At 40.8% G+C, this 22,500-nt stretch overlaps 1 protein-coding gene and 2 non-coding genes across 4 annotated transcripts in view; 1 reads left to right on the forward strand and 2 right to left on the reverse strand.

Annotated features, from left to right (window-relative positions):
* Nucleotides 1-22,500, reverse strand: part of inpp4b (inositol polyphosphate-4-phosphatase type II B) — a 294,006-nt gene that overhangs the window by 247,430 nt on the left and 24,076 nt on the right. For both annotated transcript variants that reach the window (XM_027145915.2, XM_027145914.2), the window contains exon 3: nucleotides 2,017-2,135. In XM_027145915.2, the coding sequence (XP_027001716.2) occupies nucleotides 2,017-2,135 (119 nt within the window). The remainder of the gene's footprint in view (nucleotides 1-2,016; nucleotides 2,136-22,500) is intronic.
* Nucleotides 6,992-7,064, forward strand: trnat-ugu. Its single transcript has one exon. It is a non-coding gene; the product is annotated as a tRNA-Thr (tRNA).
* trnat-ugu lies at nucleotides 7,439-7,511 on the reverse strand. Its single transcript has one exon. It is a non-coding gene; the product is annotated as a tRNA-Thr (tRNA).

Below are 22,500 nucleotides of genomic sequence, written 5' to 3' on the forward strand. Positions count from 1 at the left end.
GCGTTCATTCACGGAACAGCGCCTCCTAGTGGTCCGGTGCTATTCTTGCCACAGCCCAGGTTCGATCACACACACTCACACTCTGACACAATCTCTCACGCACTCACATACACACCTCCAAACACTCTCTCACGCACACTCACTCACACAATCTCCCACACTCACATACACACCTCCAAACACTCTCTCTCTCTCACACACACACACACACACACACACACACACACACACACTCACACTCTCTCAAATACACTCATACAATCTCTCACACACACACATACACACCTCCAAACACTCTGTCACGCACACTCACTCACACAATCTCCCACACTCACATACACACCTCCAAACACTCTCTCTCTCTCTCACACACACACACACACACACACACACACACACACACACACACACACACACACACACACACACACACTCACACTCTCTCAAATACACTCATACAATCTCTCACACACACACATACACACCTCCAAACACTCTCTCACACACACTCATACAATCTCTCACACACACTCACACACAAACCTCCAAACACTCTCTCACACACACACTCACACAATCTCCCACACTCACATACACACCTCCAAACACTCTCTCTCTCTCACACACACACACACACACACACTCTCTCAAATACACTCATACAATCTCTCACACACACACATACACACCTCCAAACACTCTCTCACACACACTCATACAATCTCTCACACACACTCACACACAAACCTCCAAACACTCTCTCACACACACACTCACACAATCTCCCACACTCACATACACACCTCCAAACACTCTCTCTCTCTCTCACACACACACACACACACACACACACACACACTCACACTCTCTCAAATACACTCATACAATCTCTCTCTCACACACACACACACACACAAACCTCCAAACACTCTCTCACACACACACTCACACAATCTCCCACACTCACAGACACACCTCCAAACACTCTCTCTCTCTCACACACACACACACACTCACACTCTCTCAAATACACTCATACAATCTCTCTCACACACACACACATACACACCTCCAAACACTCTCTCACACACACTCATACAATCTCTCACACACACTCACACACAAACCTCCAAACACTCTCTCACACACACACTCACACAATCTCCCACACTCACATACACACCTCCAAACACTCTCTCTCTCACACACACACACACACACACACTCTCTCACATACATTTATATAATCTCTCACACATACACACCTCCAAACACTCTCTCACACACACTCATACAATTTCTCACACACTCACACACACACCTCCAAACACTGTCTCACACACACTCACACAATCTCTCACACACTCACATACACAGCTCCAAACACACATACACTCCCTCACACACACTCACACAATCTCTCACACACATACCTCCAAACACTGTCTCACACACTCTCACACAATCTCTCACACACTTACATACACACCTCCAAACACTCTCTCACACACTCACACAATCTCTCACACACTCACATACACAGCTCCAAACACACATACACTCCCTCTCACACAATCTCTCACACACACACCTCCAAACACTGTCTCACACACTCTCACACAATCTCTCACACACTTACATACACACCTCCAAACACTCTCTCACACACTCACACAATCTCTCACACACTCACATACACAGCTTCAAACACACACACTCTCTCACACACTCATACAATCTCTCACACACTCACATACACACATACACACCTCCAAACACTCGCTCACACAAACTCATACAATCTCACACACACTCTCACATACACACACAGTCAAAAATAAGAAATAAAAACATATTCTTTCCATCTGCTTTAAGTGGCTGGCATGCCCTTAAAAACCCTTTTCAGAGTTAGGTATATATAAAAAAAAAGAGACAAGTGTGTGTGTGTGTGTGTGTGTGTGTGTGTGTGTGTGTGTGTGTGTGTGTGTGTGTGTGTGTGTGTGTGTTCTTTCTTACCTCCACAACCTCTGTGCAGGCATACGCGATGATTCCCTGCTCGTGAGCATCCAGCACAGCCACCTGCACCAGCGCATTGGGCTTCCTGTCCTTGAACTCTGTGAGTAGCTCTCTACATGCTGACAGACAGAGAGGGAGAAAGCCAGAGAGGGAGAGAGCAAAGGTTGGCGAACAGAGTAATAGCTTTCTGAACACAGGACACAGACAGGAAGAAAGGCAGGAGGAGAGGGAACAAGGGGGTGTGAGAAAGAGAGAAATGAGGTGAGGTGAGGTGAGGTGAGGTGAAAGAGTCTTTAAGCCACTAGAACACCATTACTTTAGAGTGTGGAATCACCTACGCCAGTGTTTCTCACAGAAACAGGAAGAAACATGACCAAAGCTCCTAAAACCTGAAGAGTGGTAACACCCCCCCCCCCCCCTCCACACACACACACACACACACACACACACACACACACACACACACACACACACACACACACACACACACACACACACTCCTCTCTCTCTCTCTGTCGGTGAAAGTTTTACCAAAGCAACCCCTCCCCTCATTTCCTTCAGCAGGAAAGGCCAGTCTTCCCAACGATACACTTGAGCACACAATTTCCTTCTTTCACTCTCTTTCTCTCCTCTCACAGACTTTAGGATTTTATGAACTTTACTTACTGCCTTCAACCAGTCTGTTGGCAAAAGCTAGAAAGCGAGAGCAAACTGAGCGACTAAAGATGACATATGTGCTACTTGTCCAGGGCAGACAGACAGACAGACAGACATACAGACAGACAGACAGACAGACAGATAGATAGATAGACAGATAGATAGATAGATAGATAGATAGATAGATAGATAGATAGATAGATAGATAGATAGATAGATAGATAGATAGATAGATAGATAGATAGATAGATAGATAGATAGAGAAAGGGACAGGCAGACTGACACAAAGAGACAGACAGACAGATAGAGAGAGTGAGAGAGAGAGAGAGAGAGAGACAGACAGACAGACAGACAGACAGACAGATAGATAGATAGATAGATAGATAGATAGATAGATAGATAGATAGATAGATAGATAGATAGATAGATAGATAGATAGATAGATAGATAGATAGATAGAGAAAGGGACAGGCAGACTGACACAAAGAGACAGACAGACAGATAGAGAGAGAGAGAGAGAGAGAGAGAGAGAGAGACAGACAGACAGACAGACAGACAGACAGACAGACAGACAGATAGATAGATAGATAGATAGATAGATAGATAGATAGATAGATAGATAGATAGATAGATAGACACAAACATACTCTCACACACATACACACAATGTTGCACAATAGTTACAGACAGACAGACAGACAGACAGACAGACAGACAGACAGACAGACAGGGGCGGAAAGTTTCCGGTAAATTTCCGAAAACTTTCCACGGGAACTTAATCTGAGGAATTTGGGAAATATTCCAATTGTAAACTAATGGGTACAATTAAGATTGTAGAAGGTAATGCAGAATAAGGCATTAATATGTGCTTAATAAGTACTAATAAATAGCCAATATTCTATTAATATTCATGCCAGGGTCCCCCGCAGCACTTTGCAGTTCGGACAGCTCGCCTAAGCTGGGAAACCCTACCGCCTTAACTAGGTCGTCCAAAAAAAAAAAAATTCTGCTGCACAAAAGGCCGTCAAGTGCATCTTGGAGAATAGCGCGGACGAGCTTCACACCGCGAGCGGGCACGCGCACCACACGGCCAAAATGAGAGAAAGACATGGTCCATCACTGTCTGGAGCATAACTAGCCAGTTGATAAAACGCGTGTCTGTGAGAACTGTAAGTGGACTTATGTCTTGGGTTTATTTAAGCCTGTTATTGTATTAGTCTATAGTTCTTGCAAATTTAAAGTAAGTTAGCTGGTGATTTTGTAGCTTGAGTTCTTCACCTGCTAGCTAGGTTGCACGTGCCAGTTTTTAATAATTGTTAAAAGTAGTACAGAGTCTGTGGTCTATCTCACAAAGAAGTGCCCCCTCGGAGACCCTACCGCCTGTAAGGCAGGGTCTCCGATGTTTGAACGCCAATGCCGACATTTGAAATCACCAAAACAAACACGCCCCTAACCCAAACAGGTCCCACCCCTGTATTGATAGCTCCGCCCACACATACACATGTAACCCAGGCAACTAATGGAAAGAAATGTGTCTTTATCATAGCTGAAGGGAAGAACAATACGATTGCAGATAAACAAACAAGCAAAAATGACACACAAGCATAATCATGCAAAGGACAAAGGCATATATTAGTTCTGTGTAACAAAGCAAAACCAACATTACTCACCTATCGAGAAGGAAAAAAGCGCCTCGGCGTCTTAAGTAAAGTCGGTCACATATTCACAGATTAGAGTTTCCCGAGTCAGTAACTCCTGAGCTAAACACTGTTACTACACAAAACGCGGTTGTAGCTGCCTCTCTACATTACTACAATAGAAAAGAGGTGTTATTTGTGTAGTAACAGCGTTTAGCTCAGGAGTTATTGACTCGGGAAACTCCAATCTGTGAATATGTGGCCAACTTCCTGCTCCTTCAGTTCTCTCCAGCGCTGGAAAGCTGATCCTAAATTAACACGTCCTACTTCTTGCCTTATCGTAAGCCTTTCTTTCTGTCTTTGTTTTTATCCTCTATGTCAGTGTTAAAACCACTTTCTGCTAATGTCACGCATGCGCACTGAACACTCTCTCCGAGCATATTGACAAGCCCCGCCCCTTTCTGCTCATTGGCTACACGTTTGTTTTGATTTTTGTTCATTATTCGGCCCGAGTTTTCTGAAACATTTCTCAAAATCGGAGACCCTGCCTTTAACTAACAAATTTTCTAGTTAAATGACCCTAAAATAAAGTGTTACTGTGCATGTTATGGAAGAATGCAAGTACATGCAGGGGGTTTGGCCTCAATGGCCCTCCAGTAAGCAGCGTGCTGTGTGCAAGTGACCGAGGAATGCAGGTATAAATTCACTTAAATTGCATTAAATCATGTTGTTTTAAACAAAATTATGCTGCAAGATTTTTTTTAAACTACATTTAAGTTCTTTGTTATAGGCAAATCTGCATTTTTTTTAATTCCCAGTTTATTTCCATATATTCCCGTTAATTCCAATGGAAAGTTTCCAGCCTTGAAAATTCCCGGAATTTTGCAACCCTATTTATGCTTAAGAAAGGATTTATTATTTTTTTTTTTTACATAATAAAGAATAGTAGAATTCGATCCAATGTATTTATATATCGCTTTTAACAGTTCACATTGTCTCAAAGCAGCTTTACAGAAGCACAGAAACAGAAGTTTAAAGTTTAAAATGAAGTTATCTCTAACGTCTATCCCTAATGATCAAGCCTGAGGTGACGATGGTGAGGAAAAACTTCCTGAGATGATATGAGGAAGAAACCTTGTGAGGAACCAGACTCAGAAGAGAACCTCATCCTCATTTGTGTGACACTGGACAGGAAATACTGTCAATGTAAATAATGTCCTTTCTACAGTTTGATCTAACCATTCATTTTCTACTGCTTATCTGAACTTCTCGGGTCACAGGGAGCCTGTGCCTATCTCAGGTGTCATCGGGCATCGAGGCAGGATACACCCTGGACGGAGTGCCAACCCATCGCAGGGCACACACACTACGGACAATTTTCCAGAGATGCCAATCAACCTACCATGCATGTCTTTGGACCGGGGGAGAGAACCCCCGCGGCACGGGGAGAACATGCAAACTCCACAAAACTCCACACACAAGGTGGAGGTGGGAATCGAACCCCCAACCCTGGAGGTGTGAGGCAAACGTGCTAACCGCTAAGCCACCATGCCCCGCTGATCTAATCAGAAAAGGATAAAATAAGTCTTTTATCTATATAATTAACAGCTCTGATCCTAGTGCATGCATGCTTTTAATAAAATACTCGTTTAGAGTCTTAGTGAAACTTTTGACTTGCACTTTAGTGCCATAATAAGAAAAACAGCAAGGTTCAAAAGCTGGAAAATCTCCCAGTAGTTAGACGATTGTAATGCGCTGTTTAGAAAAATAAAAGTTCAAATGCAGCGTTTTTTGTTTCGCATTTACTCCCAAGGCAGACGCTTTTATTCTGAACGACTTTAAATCGAGACCCGATTGTCAGAAAGCACTAAACCACCATTAACAGCCACTTGACAAATGGAGCACATCCTCCTTACCCTGTCATCACTGCCTTTCTATCCTGTTCCCTTTTATTTTGAATCTTTAAACGGTTTAGTAACTTTATATATTTTTTAGGTTTTAGGATCGTTAAGTTCCGCATCGCAAAACGACGCTAAACGCAAAGAAAGTTACAAAAAGCAGCCTATAGGTTTTACGCTCAGTAGATCAGATAGCAGTTATTTTTATATTCAAAGGTTTGAAATAGAAAGCAGTTTTTAATTAGTGTTTGTTTAGATTTTGATCTGTTTTGTTTCTCTGACCCTTTCAACATTTAACATCGTTATTAGCGACTGCACCAGAGCTCTTTGAAGTGCATTTTGTAAGAGGAGATAACACCAAAAAAAAAAAAAACACCGAACCAAGTCATTTTCTGATATCAGAACACGGCGAGTCTTATCTCACTTACAGCACGACATATATAAAGAGGTTTTCTACACGCAGTTTGGATGTTTCACATCCTTAAGCAATGATATCACTTAAGATTTTATTATTTTTTTTCTTTTACATAACCGACCTTTTAGTCCTTCATTTTTATTTTTGTTATAAGGCTAAAATAATAAGTAGTGAAAATTTGACATACTACTTCATGTACTATGTACATTTACTAGTACGGCGCCTTGTTCTCACAGCATGAATGTCAATGAAAGCAGTCACACCCCATTAGCACATACAGGATGACGAGTATGATAAAATTTACTTTACAAGGTGTGGACCAACTGATTCACATAACAAAGGTAACTCCAGGTGCACCTTTGTCACCAGGCTCCATAGCTCAGTGGTTAGAGCACTGGTCTTGTAAACCAGGGGTCGCGAGTTCAATTCTCGCTGGGGCCTTCAAATGTTTTTTTTTTTTTTTTTCAAAATATAAGTGACCGTCTCTCCGACTGATTTGGGTTCTGATGTATCAAAACAAAATGTTTGGAACAGAAGAAGCTTGTGTGCGTGCTGCTTCAGCATTCATTGGATCTCAAACTTCTGCTTTTATGAGAATCATTGATCTAAAAAGTTCTTATAAAGCCTTATTACGATTTGTTTTTTTTTAACTGAAGTACACTGTGTATCAGTACAGGTTCATAGACATTCTGTTTCATTAATCGTCTCCGACACAAAACAGTAACATGCGATTAGGATAGAAACAGGAACTTGGAGGCAGAAGGTGCTAGCTACCACCACTCAGGGTTTATATCTTTAAAAAGGACCCACACTGAAGGCCCCAGTGAGGATTGAACTCACGACCCCTGGTTTACAAGACCAGTGCTCTAACCACTGAGCTATGGAGCCCTGTGACAAAAGTCTACCTGGAGTTACCTTTGTTATGTGAATCAGTTGAGCTATGGAGCCAAGAGCAGCAGCAAGATTGCTGAAGAACCTGAAGAACATGTTTATGAAAGACATTTTTTACCTCCCGTGCATTTGAATCATACATATGTGACGAACCAAATAAGCAAGGGCTCCAACACCAATCCAGCCTCAGCCCATATTAGTGCTTTCAGCAGTGGTCTTGTAAACCAGCAGTCACCACTTGGGCCATCAACCAATGTTCTAAACATAAAGCTTTACAGCACACTGACATCTAGCTGCATGAGTCATGTACATTCACCAGAGGCACTGTGACTTCATAGTCTTGCCCCACATTACCCCCAAGACCTCACATACAATCTCACACACACACACACACACATACATAAACACACACACACACACACACACACACACACACACACACACACACTCACTCATTAACTAACTGGTAATGAGTCTTTCACATCACTGTGAAGGAATTTTGGTGCACTTTTTTTTTGCAGAATTTTGTATTTACTAGGGCTATATTTGAGTAAACTTAAATTTAGCTTGATCTGAATTGGTAGCTTTGTGGCAAAGGTCATTTACATTTTTCAGAAGGTTGTGAGTTTGAATCCCTGGTGCAGGGCCCCTGTGCAAGGCCCTTACCCTCATATTCTCAGTTGGAAAAAAAATAAGGCTGTCAAATGCCTAAAATATGCCAAAAGATATTTAAAAATCAGGAAATACTTTTTTCGGCAAATACCTTTTCTCAGCACCATGTATATATATTTCCAGACGTGCTTTAAAAATGTCTTTGTGATAAGATGAATCATTCTAATGGTTGATCAGGACCAAGGCTGGAGATGGACTTAATATATGCTGAATAACACGTATTTCAGGCTTAGTAGCTCGACCATATCTGAGCAGTGATCACGTCAACATCACCATCGTCTGCTCAGAACGTGCCGGAGACGCGAACGCCGCCTTTGCGTTTGTTTTTACTTTCTTAGGTGACATATATGAGCAACGCTTGCAATTTTTCTAACTGACCTGAATGAGAATGTAGCTAAAATGAAATATAATTGTAATGAGCTTATCATCAGGGCTCTCTGCATGCACTATGTACACGCTATTAATGTCGACTCGAACGCTTCAATTTGCATGAATTCTTCTCAAATACAAACAAACACAAAAGCTGATGAAGAGTTGCTAGTGCGTAAATGCTTAGTGTCGCAGAAATGTTTACACGTTGTTCATTTGGAATTTATAATTGTATTCTTCTGTATTCTGGAAGGAATCAGCATCAGACACTGAAAAGCTCACCTATATACACTGTGTAACAAAATCATAGTTCCACAGCCTCAGGTTTAGATTCAGTCTTATTTTGTTTGACAAACAAGTGATAGGAGTCATGAGGGTCGTCCTGAGACACGGTTCGTGTTGTAGCGCACACCGAGCTGCTGTTCGATCATATACACTTTATAACAAGACTTATCTAGGATCGCTTCATCATTCTTGACTGCTTCTCTCTGAAGAAACTCATCTCTCTCTCACTCACACACACACACACACACACACACACACACACACACACACACACACACACACACACACACACACACACACACACACACACACACACACACACACACACACACACACACACACACCAGCCACAGTGGCATGGGGAAGCCAAGCTATGTCAAGATTAGCAGACAAATTAAAATGAACATCTGCGCGCACACACACACACACACGCACACACACACACACACACACACACACACACACACACACACACACACACACACACACACACACACACACACACACACACACACACACACACACACACACACACACACACACACACACACAGACTTCAACCTTTTCTTATAATTAACATGTTAAAATCATTAATATATATATCAGAAATTGACTTCCTTTCATAAATTAAGACAAAAGGGCTTGGTAAACACACACACACACACACACACACACACACACACACACACACACACACACAGAGAGAGAGAGAGAGAGAGAGAGAGAGAGAGAGCGAGAGAGAGAATATAGCCCTGCATTCTATAAATCCAACCTGCTATTAAAATGGCTTCCACTTCAAGCTGAGAATTCTGTCACCTCTTTCTGGCTTGGTAAACACACACAAACACACGCATACACACACACACACACAGATACACACAAACACGTACACTCGCGTGCGCACACACACACCCTCACAAACACACGTACACACACACACACACACACGTACACACACACACACACTCACAAACACGTACACACACATACACACACACACACACACACACACACACACACACAGGTGTCTCAGATGCTGTCTTGTGTAACTGGATGTTTTTTCTCCACTCCCCTTAGAGTTAAAGAAACTCCTTTATTCAGTAACGGTTCTCTCTCTGAGTTAGAACACGTAGACGTGTCAGAGACATGAAAGGAAAGGTCTTCTGAGGTGAGCAGGATACGCCAGGATACACCTTCCACCGCAGCCTAATTTCCCTCTCACAGAGCGAGCGTTCGTGGCCGTGTGGCAGTTAGCAGCACAATAACTTAGACAGTCCTGCACTCTCACAATGTCAATGTCCATGTCAATTTTATGTCTAGAGCACAACTACACACAACACCAGTTGACCAGTGTGCTTTACATCAATGCAAAAAAAAAAAAAAACAATAAAATAAAATATCAATAATAGATAAAAAAAAAAAAAACCATAGAAGAACACAAGCACACAATACAGTACAATAAAATTTCATCCTGGACCTTATGCTGATTCAAAAAGGTGTGTTTTTAACCTAACGTTAAAAAACCGATATGGAAGGAGAAAATCTAATACTAACAGGCAACACATTCCACAGTCTGGGAGCAGCTACCGAAAATGCACGATCACCCCGACCTTTCTGCTTTGATTTCGGAATTGCTAGCGGTCTCTGGTTAGATGACCGGAGAGACACAACTGGACGATGTTCTGTCAGGAAATCGAAAAGATAAGGATGGGAAAACCGTTTAAAGATTTAAATACTAATAGAAGAATTTTAAAATCAACACGATATCGTACCGGCAACCGGTGCAGAGAACGTAGTACAGGAGTAATATGGTCTCGTTTTTTACTACACGTCAGAAGTCTTGCTGCAGCATTTTGTACCATCTGTAATTGGGATAACGCTGTTTGACTAATCAGTGGTTAGCACGTTCGTCTCACACCTCCAGGGTTGGGGGTTCGATTCCCACTTCCACCTTGTGTGTGTGGAGTTTGCATGTTCTCCGCGTGCCTCGGGGGTTTCCTCCGGGTACTCCGGTTTCCTCCCCCGGTCCAAAGACATGCATGCTAGGTTGATTGGCATCTCTGGAAAATTGTCTGTAGTGTGTGAGAGTGTGTGTGTGCCCTGTGATGGCTTGGCACTCCATCCAGGGTGTATCCTGCCTCGATGCCCGATGACGCCTGAGATAGGCACAGACTCCCACAAGAAGAAGTTCAGATAAGCGGTAGAAAACGAATGAATGAATGAATGTTTGACTAATCCCGTAGTACAGTAAGTTCAGTAGTACAGTCTTGATGTTAAAAATACATGAATTATTCTTTCAAACATATTAAAAGATAAAACAGGTTTAACTTCAGCTAAAAGACGAAGCTGAAAAAAGCAGGATTTGACCAGATCCAGATCTCACGTCCAAATATTCTGTAAAGAGAAAGTTCCAGAAAACAGGAGCAAGCTGCACCAGTTAGGGTACGAACACGTCACCGAGACGGCAGATATCCTGTACCTGTGGTGTGTCTTTAACACAATAAACTAGTATAGAGTGCACCATTAAACCTTTAATGTATAGCAAAGTCATTCAAAATATTTTAGAAAAAGTATTTAAAATATGTTTTACTTCTTCAAGAATTCATTCTCAATATTACTTTATTACTCAAATAAAAAAGTAAACAAATAAATAATTTAAAAAAAAATATTTAAATATGCTGTTACTATTTTAAAATACGTCTTACTTATTGCTGAGTATTACTCTGTATTTAATAACTCAAACAAAAATATACCTAGTAATAAAAAACAGCAAAAAAAAAAACCTAAAGAATAAAAGAAAAATTTAAAGAATATTATTTTACTATTATTATTAGATCAACTACTATTATTACTATTACTATTATTTTACTACTATTACTATTTTATTAAGGGGTGCATGGTGGCTTAGTGGTTAGCACGTTCGCCTCACACCTCCAGAGTTGGGGTTCGATTCCCGCCTCCGCATGTGTGTGTGGAGTTTGCATTTTCCCCCCTTGCATCGGGTGTTTCCTCTGGGTACTCCGGTTTCCTCCCCCGGTCCAAAAACATGCATGGTAGGTTGATTGGCATCTCTGGAAATTGTCCCTAGTGTGTGATTGTGTGAGTGAATGAGAGTGTGTGTGTGCCCTGCGATGGGTTGGCACTCCATCCAGGGTGTATCCTGCCTTGATGCCCGATGACGCCTGAGATAGGCACAGGCTCCCCGTGACCCGAGGTAGTTCGGATAAGCGGTAGAAAATGAAATGAGATGAGATGAGATTATTTAATATTATTTTTACGTCCTATATTACCTCAGTGTTTTTTTAAAACAAGAATCAAGTAAATACTTCCGTAATAAAAAAAATATAATAATTTTTCTTTTTTTTTTTTCTTTTTTTTGGAAAGAGTATTTAAAAAATAATAATGTAATAAAGCTCCCAGTTTATGTGAGAATCTTTTCTCCTGATAAGAGACACACACTGTATTCTGATCTGGACATTAAGAATTAAGTATGTTTCTTCTTGGTCATCCTCTATAGAGATGCCTGATGCTAAGTGAACGGAAGAAACAAGATCTTCTGATCATTAGAGAAAAAGGCCATAAGCGTTAAGCACGGCTTTACAGAAAACACATTATATTCAGTTCTCGACTTGAAAAGGATTTGCATCTGAGAATTCCCCTGTCTGCTTCATACAGTGGAAGATTCAGCTTAATCTGGGACTGAAGCATCTTAAGAGCTTAAATAATGAAGGTTTTTTCCCCCAAGTTCCCTGTTTCGGTTAATTATCCATCAAGTATATCATGCTATTATTAAACTCTGGGCTTAAAACCTTTACAATATTAGGCTAAGTGTAGTAAGCAGCAGTGTTGTAATGTAACGGAGTACAAATACTTCGTTACTGTACTTAAGTAGAAATTTCACGTATCTGTACTTTACTTCGCTATTTAAATTTATGTCAACTTTCACTTTTACTCCACTACATTTCCTAGATAAAATGTATACTTTTACTCCGCTATATTCCCAATAAGCATCTTCATTACTCGATACTACAAAATAAAATCAGAAGAAATGTGTGTGACTGCAATAAGGGAGGTTTGGCGAATCACTGCTCCTAGATTGCATTACGCTCCGCACGCTGTACGGAGAAGCACAGGTACACGCAGCGTGCACACGCAGTCAGAGCTGGAGGCGTTTATCTATAACGTTAATCGGAAAGCCGCAAAGACGGCAACCAAAAGCAGTGAAATTTACCAGAGAAAAAGTACCAGAGACGATAGCACAAACAAAATATTAATGCAAACAATCCATTCAATATTAAATAAAAATAACATTTATTGATTTGGTCTTTGTCTTGTGAATATTAGTTTATTAATGACTGCATTCATTGGACACACTGTTTGTAGAGAATACACACATACATGAACTGATCTGATTCAAGACTGGCATCATTACATCATGCATAAAATTTTGGTGTCCACTTTTGCCATTTAATAATACCAGAACTTTTGGCTTACTATTTAGTCATATAATATATAATATAAAACTCTTCTTGTTTTAAATTCTCACTGAGAGCTAAAACCCCTAAAGATGAAACCCTAGAACCGGCCCTGTTCTTATGCCCACTGAAAATCACTGAGATTTTACTTTTTACTTTTACTTCAAATACTTAAGTACATTAAATATCAGAAAATGACTTTTGATACTTAAGTACAGTAAATATCAGATACTTTAAGACTTTTACTTGAGTAATATTCTAAAAGGTGACTTTCACTTCTACCAAAGTCTTTTTCTAGTACGATACTTGTACTTTTACTAAAGTAAGGTTTCCTCCGGGTACTCCGGTTTCCTCCCCCGGTCCAAAGACATGCGTGGTAGGTTGATTGGCATCTCTGGAAAATTGTCTGTAGTGTGTGTGTGAGTGTGTGAGTGAATGAGAGTGTGTGTGTGTGCCCTGTGATGGGTTGGCACTCCATCCAGGGTGTATCCTGCCTCGATACCCGATGACGCCTGAGATAGGCACAGGCTCCCCGTGACCCGAAAAGTTCGGATAAGCGGTAGAAAATGAATGAATGAATGAATGATCAATAGTTCAAGCGAACACAAGGTTGCAGTCGGAACCGCTAGTAGAAATAAACCGACGTGGATGTTTCCTGTTATTCAGCTCTTCGAGTTGTATTTGGAAACGTCTTCTCTTTAGAAGATTAACGTTTCTGTTCTTCATAATATTTATCTAGATTTCCATCTCTGGCTTTGTGCAGCAGAAAGCTTCGGCTGTAAAGACATCCAAGTGTCAGCGAGCACCTGAGAGCCTGGTCTGTAGCAGTAAACCATCATTAAGACAGAATTTGTAGTCATGGCACAACTTCGTTTATTACTTACTCTGCAAACTCATGATCGAGGAACCGAATCACATTATGTATCATATTTAACGTTCAGGCTGCTGAGCCCACTCTTTTCTAACGCGTACAAGCATTTCTGCTCTTCTTTGTCGCTTTCGAGAATCAAATCTTCGTCACCGACCCGGATTGTAACCCGGCGCCTGCCGTGAAACGATTCGGAATCCCATTTTACAAAAATCTAATTTAAGGTTGCATGTAAGGTGTCAGCTGAAGAGAGCGGCCGAAAGCGATGAGTCCTAACTGCCTGCCTTCTGTTTATAATTAAACAAAGCAGTGATTAATGTAGAGAGTTTTAATGCACGTCACTGTCACGCTGCCGGGAAAAATATGCGTCTTCGTGTCGTATAGTAAATCTAATTTTCAATCTGCCACATCTGTCCACAAACAAACAAAAGCTCATCTAGCGAGCAGGTAAACAACCCGAGTGAGCATGATACTTACTCCGTATGCGTCTGATGAAGTAGGAGTCCAGGCGCTACTCGACAGGATGAGCAACAAAAAGATAGGAATCAAAAACAGACGTTTCCTTTCATCAGTGCAAAGAGCTGCGTAATGAAAGGAGAGATTGGTATATAAAAGTGTGCCTCTGTGTGTATAAGTGGGTGGTGGTGGTGGTGGTGGTGGTGGTGGTGGTGGTGGAGGGGGTTCAACTGAAACCGCATGTAACTCATGAATGCATCATAACGTCACAGAAGTCTGCGGACGTGCCTCGGCTCCACCAGCCTGCTGAGGATTTATCCAGATTTACTGCTTCTGAGCATTAAGGCTAAATGAAGCTTTTCGCCAGTTTGAGAAATGCAGCTATTATGCACAATTCATTACCTTCAAATTGCACAATGTTTATGGCACATTTGCCAATTTCCAAAATGATGTTTTCTGAAGGAAAAAAAAGCAACATTCAAAGTCTAGGATTGCAGAAGGAGAAAAAAAAAAAACGCTTTGCTGTAGGAAAGTGTTGCTTTGGCCAAAAAGCGTCGTTATTCAGGAGTTAGGACATGCTTTCTTATGTCGCGTCTCGTGCCGATGGTAGAAAATAAATGTTAGAGTTTTAGAGTGCAGGTTTAAAGCTGCCAGAAGCAGAAATGTAGAAGGGCTAGCCCTGAAAAATGTACACAGCGTAGCAGGGAAATGAACTGCACAAAGAATAAGCTAGTTAGAAAGTAGATGCTGTGGATGAAAGGGTGTGTTTTCAAACTGAAGACACACAAGAACTCAGAGTGATGGAGGCATCTTTTCAGCCCAAAGTTTAAAGAACCGAAGCACTAAAGAGGAACATTCACAAAACACCGCCTACAATGCTAATGCGACCCGCACCCTGGCTTGCATCGTATCGCTGGATGTCAGAGCCCGAACATACACAAAAGCCTATGTTTATGGTTATATGGAAGGGATTTCAGAGCATAGTTTCCAGAGATCCGCATCCGGGAGCCCTCGTTTTGGCCCTCGTCTCCAACACAAGGAGCCTTTTGTTAGTGTGACGTTATCATCGAGTGGAAAAGAGCACATTAGGGAACTGACATGTAGGGTTCATCCTGTCAATTTGGCGCTACTCAAAACAGACAAAGGTTCAGGTCTGGAGATAAGTGAGGAAACGAACCATTTCCTGTAAATAAATAACACTGCAGGATGATTCAGAATCACAAAAAGGGTTCGGGCTGATTGGAAAAAAAAAAAGAAATATGGACTTTTGGAAATATGATGCTGAATTTCTCCTAAAAATTCTAAGTTAATTATTCAATTCTGCATTTTAAAGCATAGAGTAAAATGACTAAAGATCTCTAGCAAGGAGATGAGTGAGGATGGTATCTCGGATGAACTTGAAGCTACGCAAGCTCGAGGCTTCTCCCGATCGGATTTTTCCACCTAGATGGACAAATATATCGTGTTCTGCACTGGAGGCTAAAATGACCCTGGTTTCAATGAGCCCATGACCGTAATTCGTCCTCTGCAAATGATCCAAAACGAAGCTGCACGACTTGCACAACCTGTTCTCCCACACCACCTCACTGCTGTGCTCCCTCCACTGACTCCCAATAGCTGCACGCTTCAGATTCAAAACACTGATGCTTGTCGACAAAGCCAAAAAAATGGACCATCTCCCTCTTACCTCAAAGCTCTTATTACTGTTCACACTGCACTCCGCACCCTCAGATCTACCAGCACTGCTCGACTGGTCCCACCATCTCCCAGGGTAAGATGTAGGTATACAACAAGACTCTTTTCTGTTCTGGCAACGAGGTGGTAGAATAAACTTCCCCTAGATGTCTAAACAGCTGAGTCACTGGCTATCTTAAAACGACGGTTGAAGACCTTCCTCTTCCTGAGGTAGCAAGTTTCTTGAATGTCTTCAATGTTAGACTTCAAAACATCATGTGTCTGACATGAAAAGTGTCCTACGGTTTCCTACGGTCGCTCTGAGAGTAGACGATGTGATGTCGTATGAGCTATAGTGTTTTTAAGAAAGTCAAAGAGAAAGCAACTAGCAGTGACCTGCACATGGAAAAAGTAACAAAAAAAAAAAAAAAGTGATTCAAAAAAAAAAGGTCAACCGTAAAGTTAGAAAAATAAAAGAGGCAGATTTATCTGCAGAAGCGATCTGATCAAACCGTGCGTTATCTGAATCCCAGCAGAAGATCTGAACGAAGGAATATGAAACGAGCTGGGAGGACTGACGGCACACCCAGGGACTCCACAGAGCAGGCCTGGGGAGATCTGCTATTTTCACATCATTACAGTCAGTTTCATCAGATACGGCTGTCGCAAATCTGTCGCACGAGTGACGAGACCTCCTCCTCCCCCACCCCCCACCCCCCACACAAAGACACAAAGTGAAGCCATCACATCAAAACCAAAATATCAGACCTTCAACCCTTCAAACGCCAAGTGTGAGATTTACCTTTGATATGAGCTATAAAGCAACCGGTGTGGTTTCTAATCACCGACAAAAGCTTCACGTTACTAACCCGGCACTATAAAGAGCGGCCGTAACGGTGCTCCGAAAACCCGACGGAGCACGTGTAAGGGGTTGTGCGCTGTGAGAACGCTGGTTTTCAGATCACATTTATCTAGCAACGTCAGATGAAGCGACGCAGGAGAGGAATTTTATTTATGAATTTATGAGCAGCACGACTCGCCGTTTCACCACCTGCGAAACTGCTGTGCCAATACAATTAAAGACAATTACGCCGAACGTGATGCACAATTACCATAACAATCTCCCACATGGAACAATAACGTCTGTCGATGCGTGGAGATGCAATTACGCTTTACTGTTTATTTTTTATTACAGGAATATAAAGCACAGTTCAGCTGAGCCACGAATTCATGTTCTGTATTCAGTTTTATACGATGAAGCTCGGTTGCCTCCAAACGGATTTCAATCCCGTTAAAGAAAAGATAAGACGTTGTGAGGTTGCTACGGGAGACAAATAATGCTCCTGGGCTGATGGTTATTCATTGCAAAAATTATATTAGCACTTCAATTCATTTGACAACATTATTTGCATCCACTCTCGCAACACCTGCGTCTCCACAGTGCTAATGAGACAAAAATATTGAAGGCTTGCACCTTATTTCTTGGAGCTCTTCAAGACGTCGGTGATAACGTTCCTGTCTATGGGTTTCGGAGTCTGGGGTTCCGGAGCAGACTTTGTTTTGTATTAGGTTTGCCCTTAATTAGGAGGTTTAATTCTTGCATTTAGGGTTTTTAAAAAAAAAAAGAATTAATAAAGGAAAGCTCTACCAAATGGTCATGGGTAATTACTGTTGTTTTATTCTGCACTCCACTCCAACATGATGAAGTCTAGCCATAGGACCAAAATGGATACATCTGCAACTAAGCATATTTACAGTATCAGAGGCTTTAGATTTCCCACAGGAGAGCTAACGATGAAAGCATGACAAAATACTAGGGAGCTTTGGCAAAATCTCTGACATTTATATATGCACTTTATTCATAAACAGACATAGTGTATTTACATTTATGTCATCAGTTATTGTATTGTATTCATATGCTGTCATTTTTTATGTTGGCTTTGTAGAAGCCAACATTCTGTTTTCCTATTTAAGCTTAGACAAATATTTATCAAGAGTAACTTCTCCTAGGGCTTTTGAGCCACATGAACCAAATTTGGATAGCTTGTAGACCCTGGTCTGAAGTTTGTCGCTATTACTTTTCTAAGCGATCAGAGTACCGGTACTTCCGGTACCGGGTCTCAAAATGGCCTTTTTTCCCCATAGACTCCCATTATAAATTTTGGAGGCTTGTAACTTGGCAAGCTTTAGGGTGATACTCTGAACAAAGGTTTAAATTGGTGTACCGACTGACCTTTTCGGTTGTGCTGCAGCCCCGCCCCAAAATAAGCAAAATCAAGAAACTTTTTACAAGATGAACATGTGACATATCAAAACACTCAGAACAATGAGGGGAACTTCCTCACGGGTATTCTGATGGCGTCACATGACGTCATGTAATGTCACGTGAAAATCAAAAATTAGCACAACATGGGCATGTGACATATCTAAACACTCAGCCTAATGAGGGAAACTTCCTCAAGAAGTATTCAGATGACATCACATGCTTGTCTCCACTTGCCTCCAAATGTTTTGGCACCCTAGCTTTCTGTTCACTTGCTTATAAAAGTAACACTGTCCACTCCCCTCCATAAAGCACCGGCCTTTGCGATTACTTGCTTCATCAAAGTTTGTCACGACAAACTTTACAAATCTAGTTCCATTTTATTTTATTTTATTTTATTTTGACTTCATTTTTATTTTGATTTAAATAGTCTTAAAAAGCATTTTGCTGGATTGTGTATGATCGTGTATGTCACAAAAAAAATTGAAATTGAGGCTTGAGTGTATGTATCAATCCAATCATTCACCTGTTATGGAAATGAAATCGTAATAGAATTGGTGAGAATTGAAATAAAGATTTGATTAAACAAATCTTTTCTTTAAGATGTTTTTACATAAATTAAAAATTTTAGACTCTATAATTTTTTTATTGTTTGTATATTTCTGTTTAAATCTGCCTGGAGACAATGTCCTTTGTTAAAAATGTCATACAAATAAAAGTCAAATTAATTTTCTATTCAAATATCAGCTAAACGGACAGAATTTAAAGTTTATCTGTAAGATAAATAATCATACACAATACGACGTGCAGAGAAATCCTTTTTGCGACTGTCCTTGTGATTTAAAAATAGAATAAAATAGAGAAAAACAGTTAAAAATGGAATTACCGTTAAAATAAAAAAGATAAATGGTTTAATGGATAAAAAAGATATATAAAATGTAAAATAATATAAAAAATGAGAATGTGTAAGGAAGTATACAGAAATATATGTTTATGGACTTGGGTTTATGGACTTAAAGTGACAGTAAGAAAATGTATAGAAATAAAGTGAGAATATAAAACATACAAAAAAAAATGAATGAGTGACATTTCTAGTAAAGTGACAACTCTGGCTGCTGTCATGGTGTTTGTCACGAATTCATAGCTATCACCTAAGACATAAGACCATCGGATGTCAATAATCTGTCAATCATCTATATAAAAATATATGGAATTACGAGTTGAAAATCGAATGTGAAATACAACACATGGTAAATCTGACGGCTCAACTCTTACTACATACACACTTAACATCAGCCCGCTTAGAAATCGGCCTTAGGAAGCGCTCATAAAAATAGCCCTGTTCAGTAAGAAATTGTGTCTTAGGGAATGTTTTAATTCTCTACAACAGTAGCTGTAGTTTATTTGCAATGTAACACTGGGGCTTTTTACACCCGGTCACTTCCTGCATTTTCTGTGATCAGATAGCTATCCGATAGTAAAAAGACCAGGTCTAAATGCCCTCAGAAACGTTTTCGAGACGGATATAAATCCGATCGTTCAAACCCCTTCAGGAGGTGGTCTGGGACGCATTTCAGATGTAACTGGACAGGTGTAAATGAATGTGGTTGTTCAAGCCACATACGTCAGCGCTATACTCCTCCCAAACGGAAGTATGTCACTCGCAGGTGATCTTTAACCCAGGCGTCTCGTTGGGTCTTAAAATGCGCTGCTGCCGCCATCAAAAATGCAGCAAACATTAAATGCTGTTTTATGTAGCATAACCGTCATAAGTTTTTTTTTTCTTCTTTTTGATTGCATTCTGAAAACCGCATCCACCAAAGCGTGTTCCATTTCAATTACCCCGGAAATGAGGTCAAATATATTTGCATTTTGGGCGGGAGTAGAAAGATCGGATCAATATCCGATTCGCAGAGACGCCTTTATGTGGCCTAATGTAAATGGAACAGTTTTAACAAATCAGATAGCTATCGGATCAGAGACAACACATGAAGTGTCCAGGTGTAAAAAGTAGGGATGTACAGTAAGGATCCACTTTTTCAGGATTTCACTTTTTTGTCCAGTAAGGACAGTAAGGATCCACTTTTTCTCTTCCGATCCGATTCCGATACCAGAGTTTGCCAGTATCGGCCGACACCGATCCGATCCGTTACCTGTGTTCTTTTCTACCTTTGAAACTAAAGAATGTATACAACTCGTTTAGTTATTAAGATTTATTTGTTTCTGGCAAAGAAATACAAAAATGCCCACATTACTGTATGAAAAATGAAAACACAATCTAAACCATATATACTGCAATGATTAGATCAAATAATTTTCTGAAGAAAAGGCAATATTTTAAAAATGGTTCCGACGCCCATGGATTTCAGGAAGCAGGAGCGTGGTCAATGCTGTAGGTAAAACACGGAATGGAGTTTAATTTATTAGGGCATTCCTCAAGCTGAATGGATTCGACTTCGCTCTGAAAAGTGCGATACCCATCACCACTAGTACCAGATTTGGATCGGTCACGCACCACCGATACCCGATCCACTCAAAATGCTTGGATTGGCGCCGATACCGATCCAAAATATCGGATCGGAACATCCCTAGTAAAATGGCCCATTGATTGAAGCAGATAACGGATGCCGCTTTTTCAAAATGGACGTGGAAAAGCTAGGAAGCATCTGCACAAGCTACGTCTAATGAGGCAGCCTTATGAAGTCATGTGGCTGGGGGGAAATTGACTGAAAGTGGCAGAGGTTTTATAAAACCACTCTAACGGTCTTAACGGTGCAGGATATGGCTGTAAAAACGTATAACATTGAAGCTCCAGCACCTTCAAGCTGTCACTAAACTGTTCATCTAATCAAGTGCTAAAACAAAATCCCAGCATCCCAAAAATGTAGTCAGCTTCCTTACTGCACTAAAACATTGAGCTAATGGTGCTGCTGGATAGAGAGAAACACAGAAGGGAGAAATGAGTCTAATCATTTGTCAAATCTCTATAGGAGAGCAGAGCAGCCAATCATGTGTCACTCCAGTCTGTCACAAGGAAATGGTAGCACATTTATGTGTCACTAAAGAGCTCAAGACAGTTCTAACTACTAGACTGTACAGCACCGTGCAGTGGAGTGGTTCAGGCTTGATATTACAAAGACACAGGGTGTGAGGTCAGTGAGCTAAGCATATCCGGGGAGAGAATGAACTAAATTAGCGGCTTAGGATATATCACAGAGAGGTTGTTTTTTTTCAAGGTTCTATAATATAGAAATATGTACAAAATAGAAATGTGTACAAAAGACAGACTGCATTCACGTGCAGTAAAACCTTTGGCAGATGCTCACTCGTGTGACTTCTGTAACCTAAAGGCACAGCAGTACATCGCTCCAAGGAATTGTAAAACTTAGAGACTAGAAGAACGCAGATTTGTACAAAAAGGAAAAAGAAAATATAACGGCAAATTCTAGCCCAAGGCTGCAATATGACAGAACGAATATGTTGTCTTGTGTAAGATCAGCCGAGGAAATGCAAAAAATGTAGATATTTGTTTAAAATGAAAAGTCTTTCAAAGACATGGAGGTGGAGAGAAAATGATTGGTCCATCTGTGTCCAAGCTCAGGGATACCTGAAGATACCTGAGGATATAAACATCTCTCTCATCCAGTAAACATTATGGTTCGGCAAGAAATATGTACACAGTGCTCTCTGTATCCATGTGCTGTGTATGGTTTACATCATGCTAGCCATCAGTGCAGACATTTACTAAAGGTTAATATGAGGCATTGGTCTGTTCACCATGAGTAGAGCAAGACTTCTCCATTCAAGAAAGAAAGAAAGAAAGAAAGAAAGAAAGAAAGAAAGAAAGAAAGAAAGAAAGGACAGGCAGAAAGAAAGAAGGGGAAAAGGGAAAACAGAAAGAAAGAAAGAAAGAAAGAAAGAAAG

This window comes from Tachysurus fulvidraco, chromosome 4, assembly GCF_022655615.1.
Source record: "Tachysurus fulvidraco isolate hzauxx_2018 chromosome 4, HZAU_PFXX_2.0, whole genome shotgun sequence".
Taxonomy (NCBI): Eukaryota; Metazoa; Chordata; class Actinopteri; order Siluriformes; family Bagridae; genus Tachysurus; species Tachysurus fulvidraco.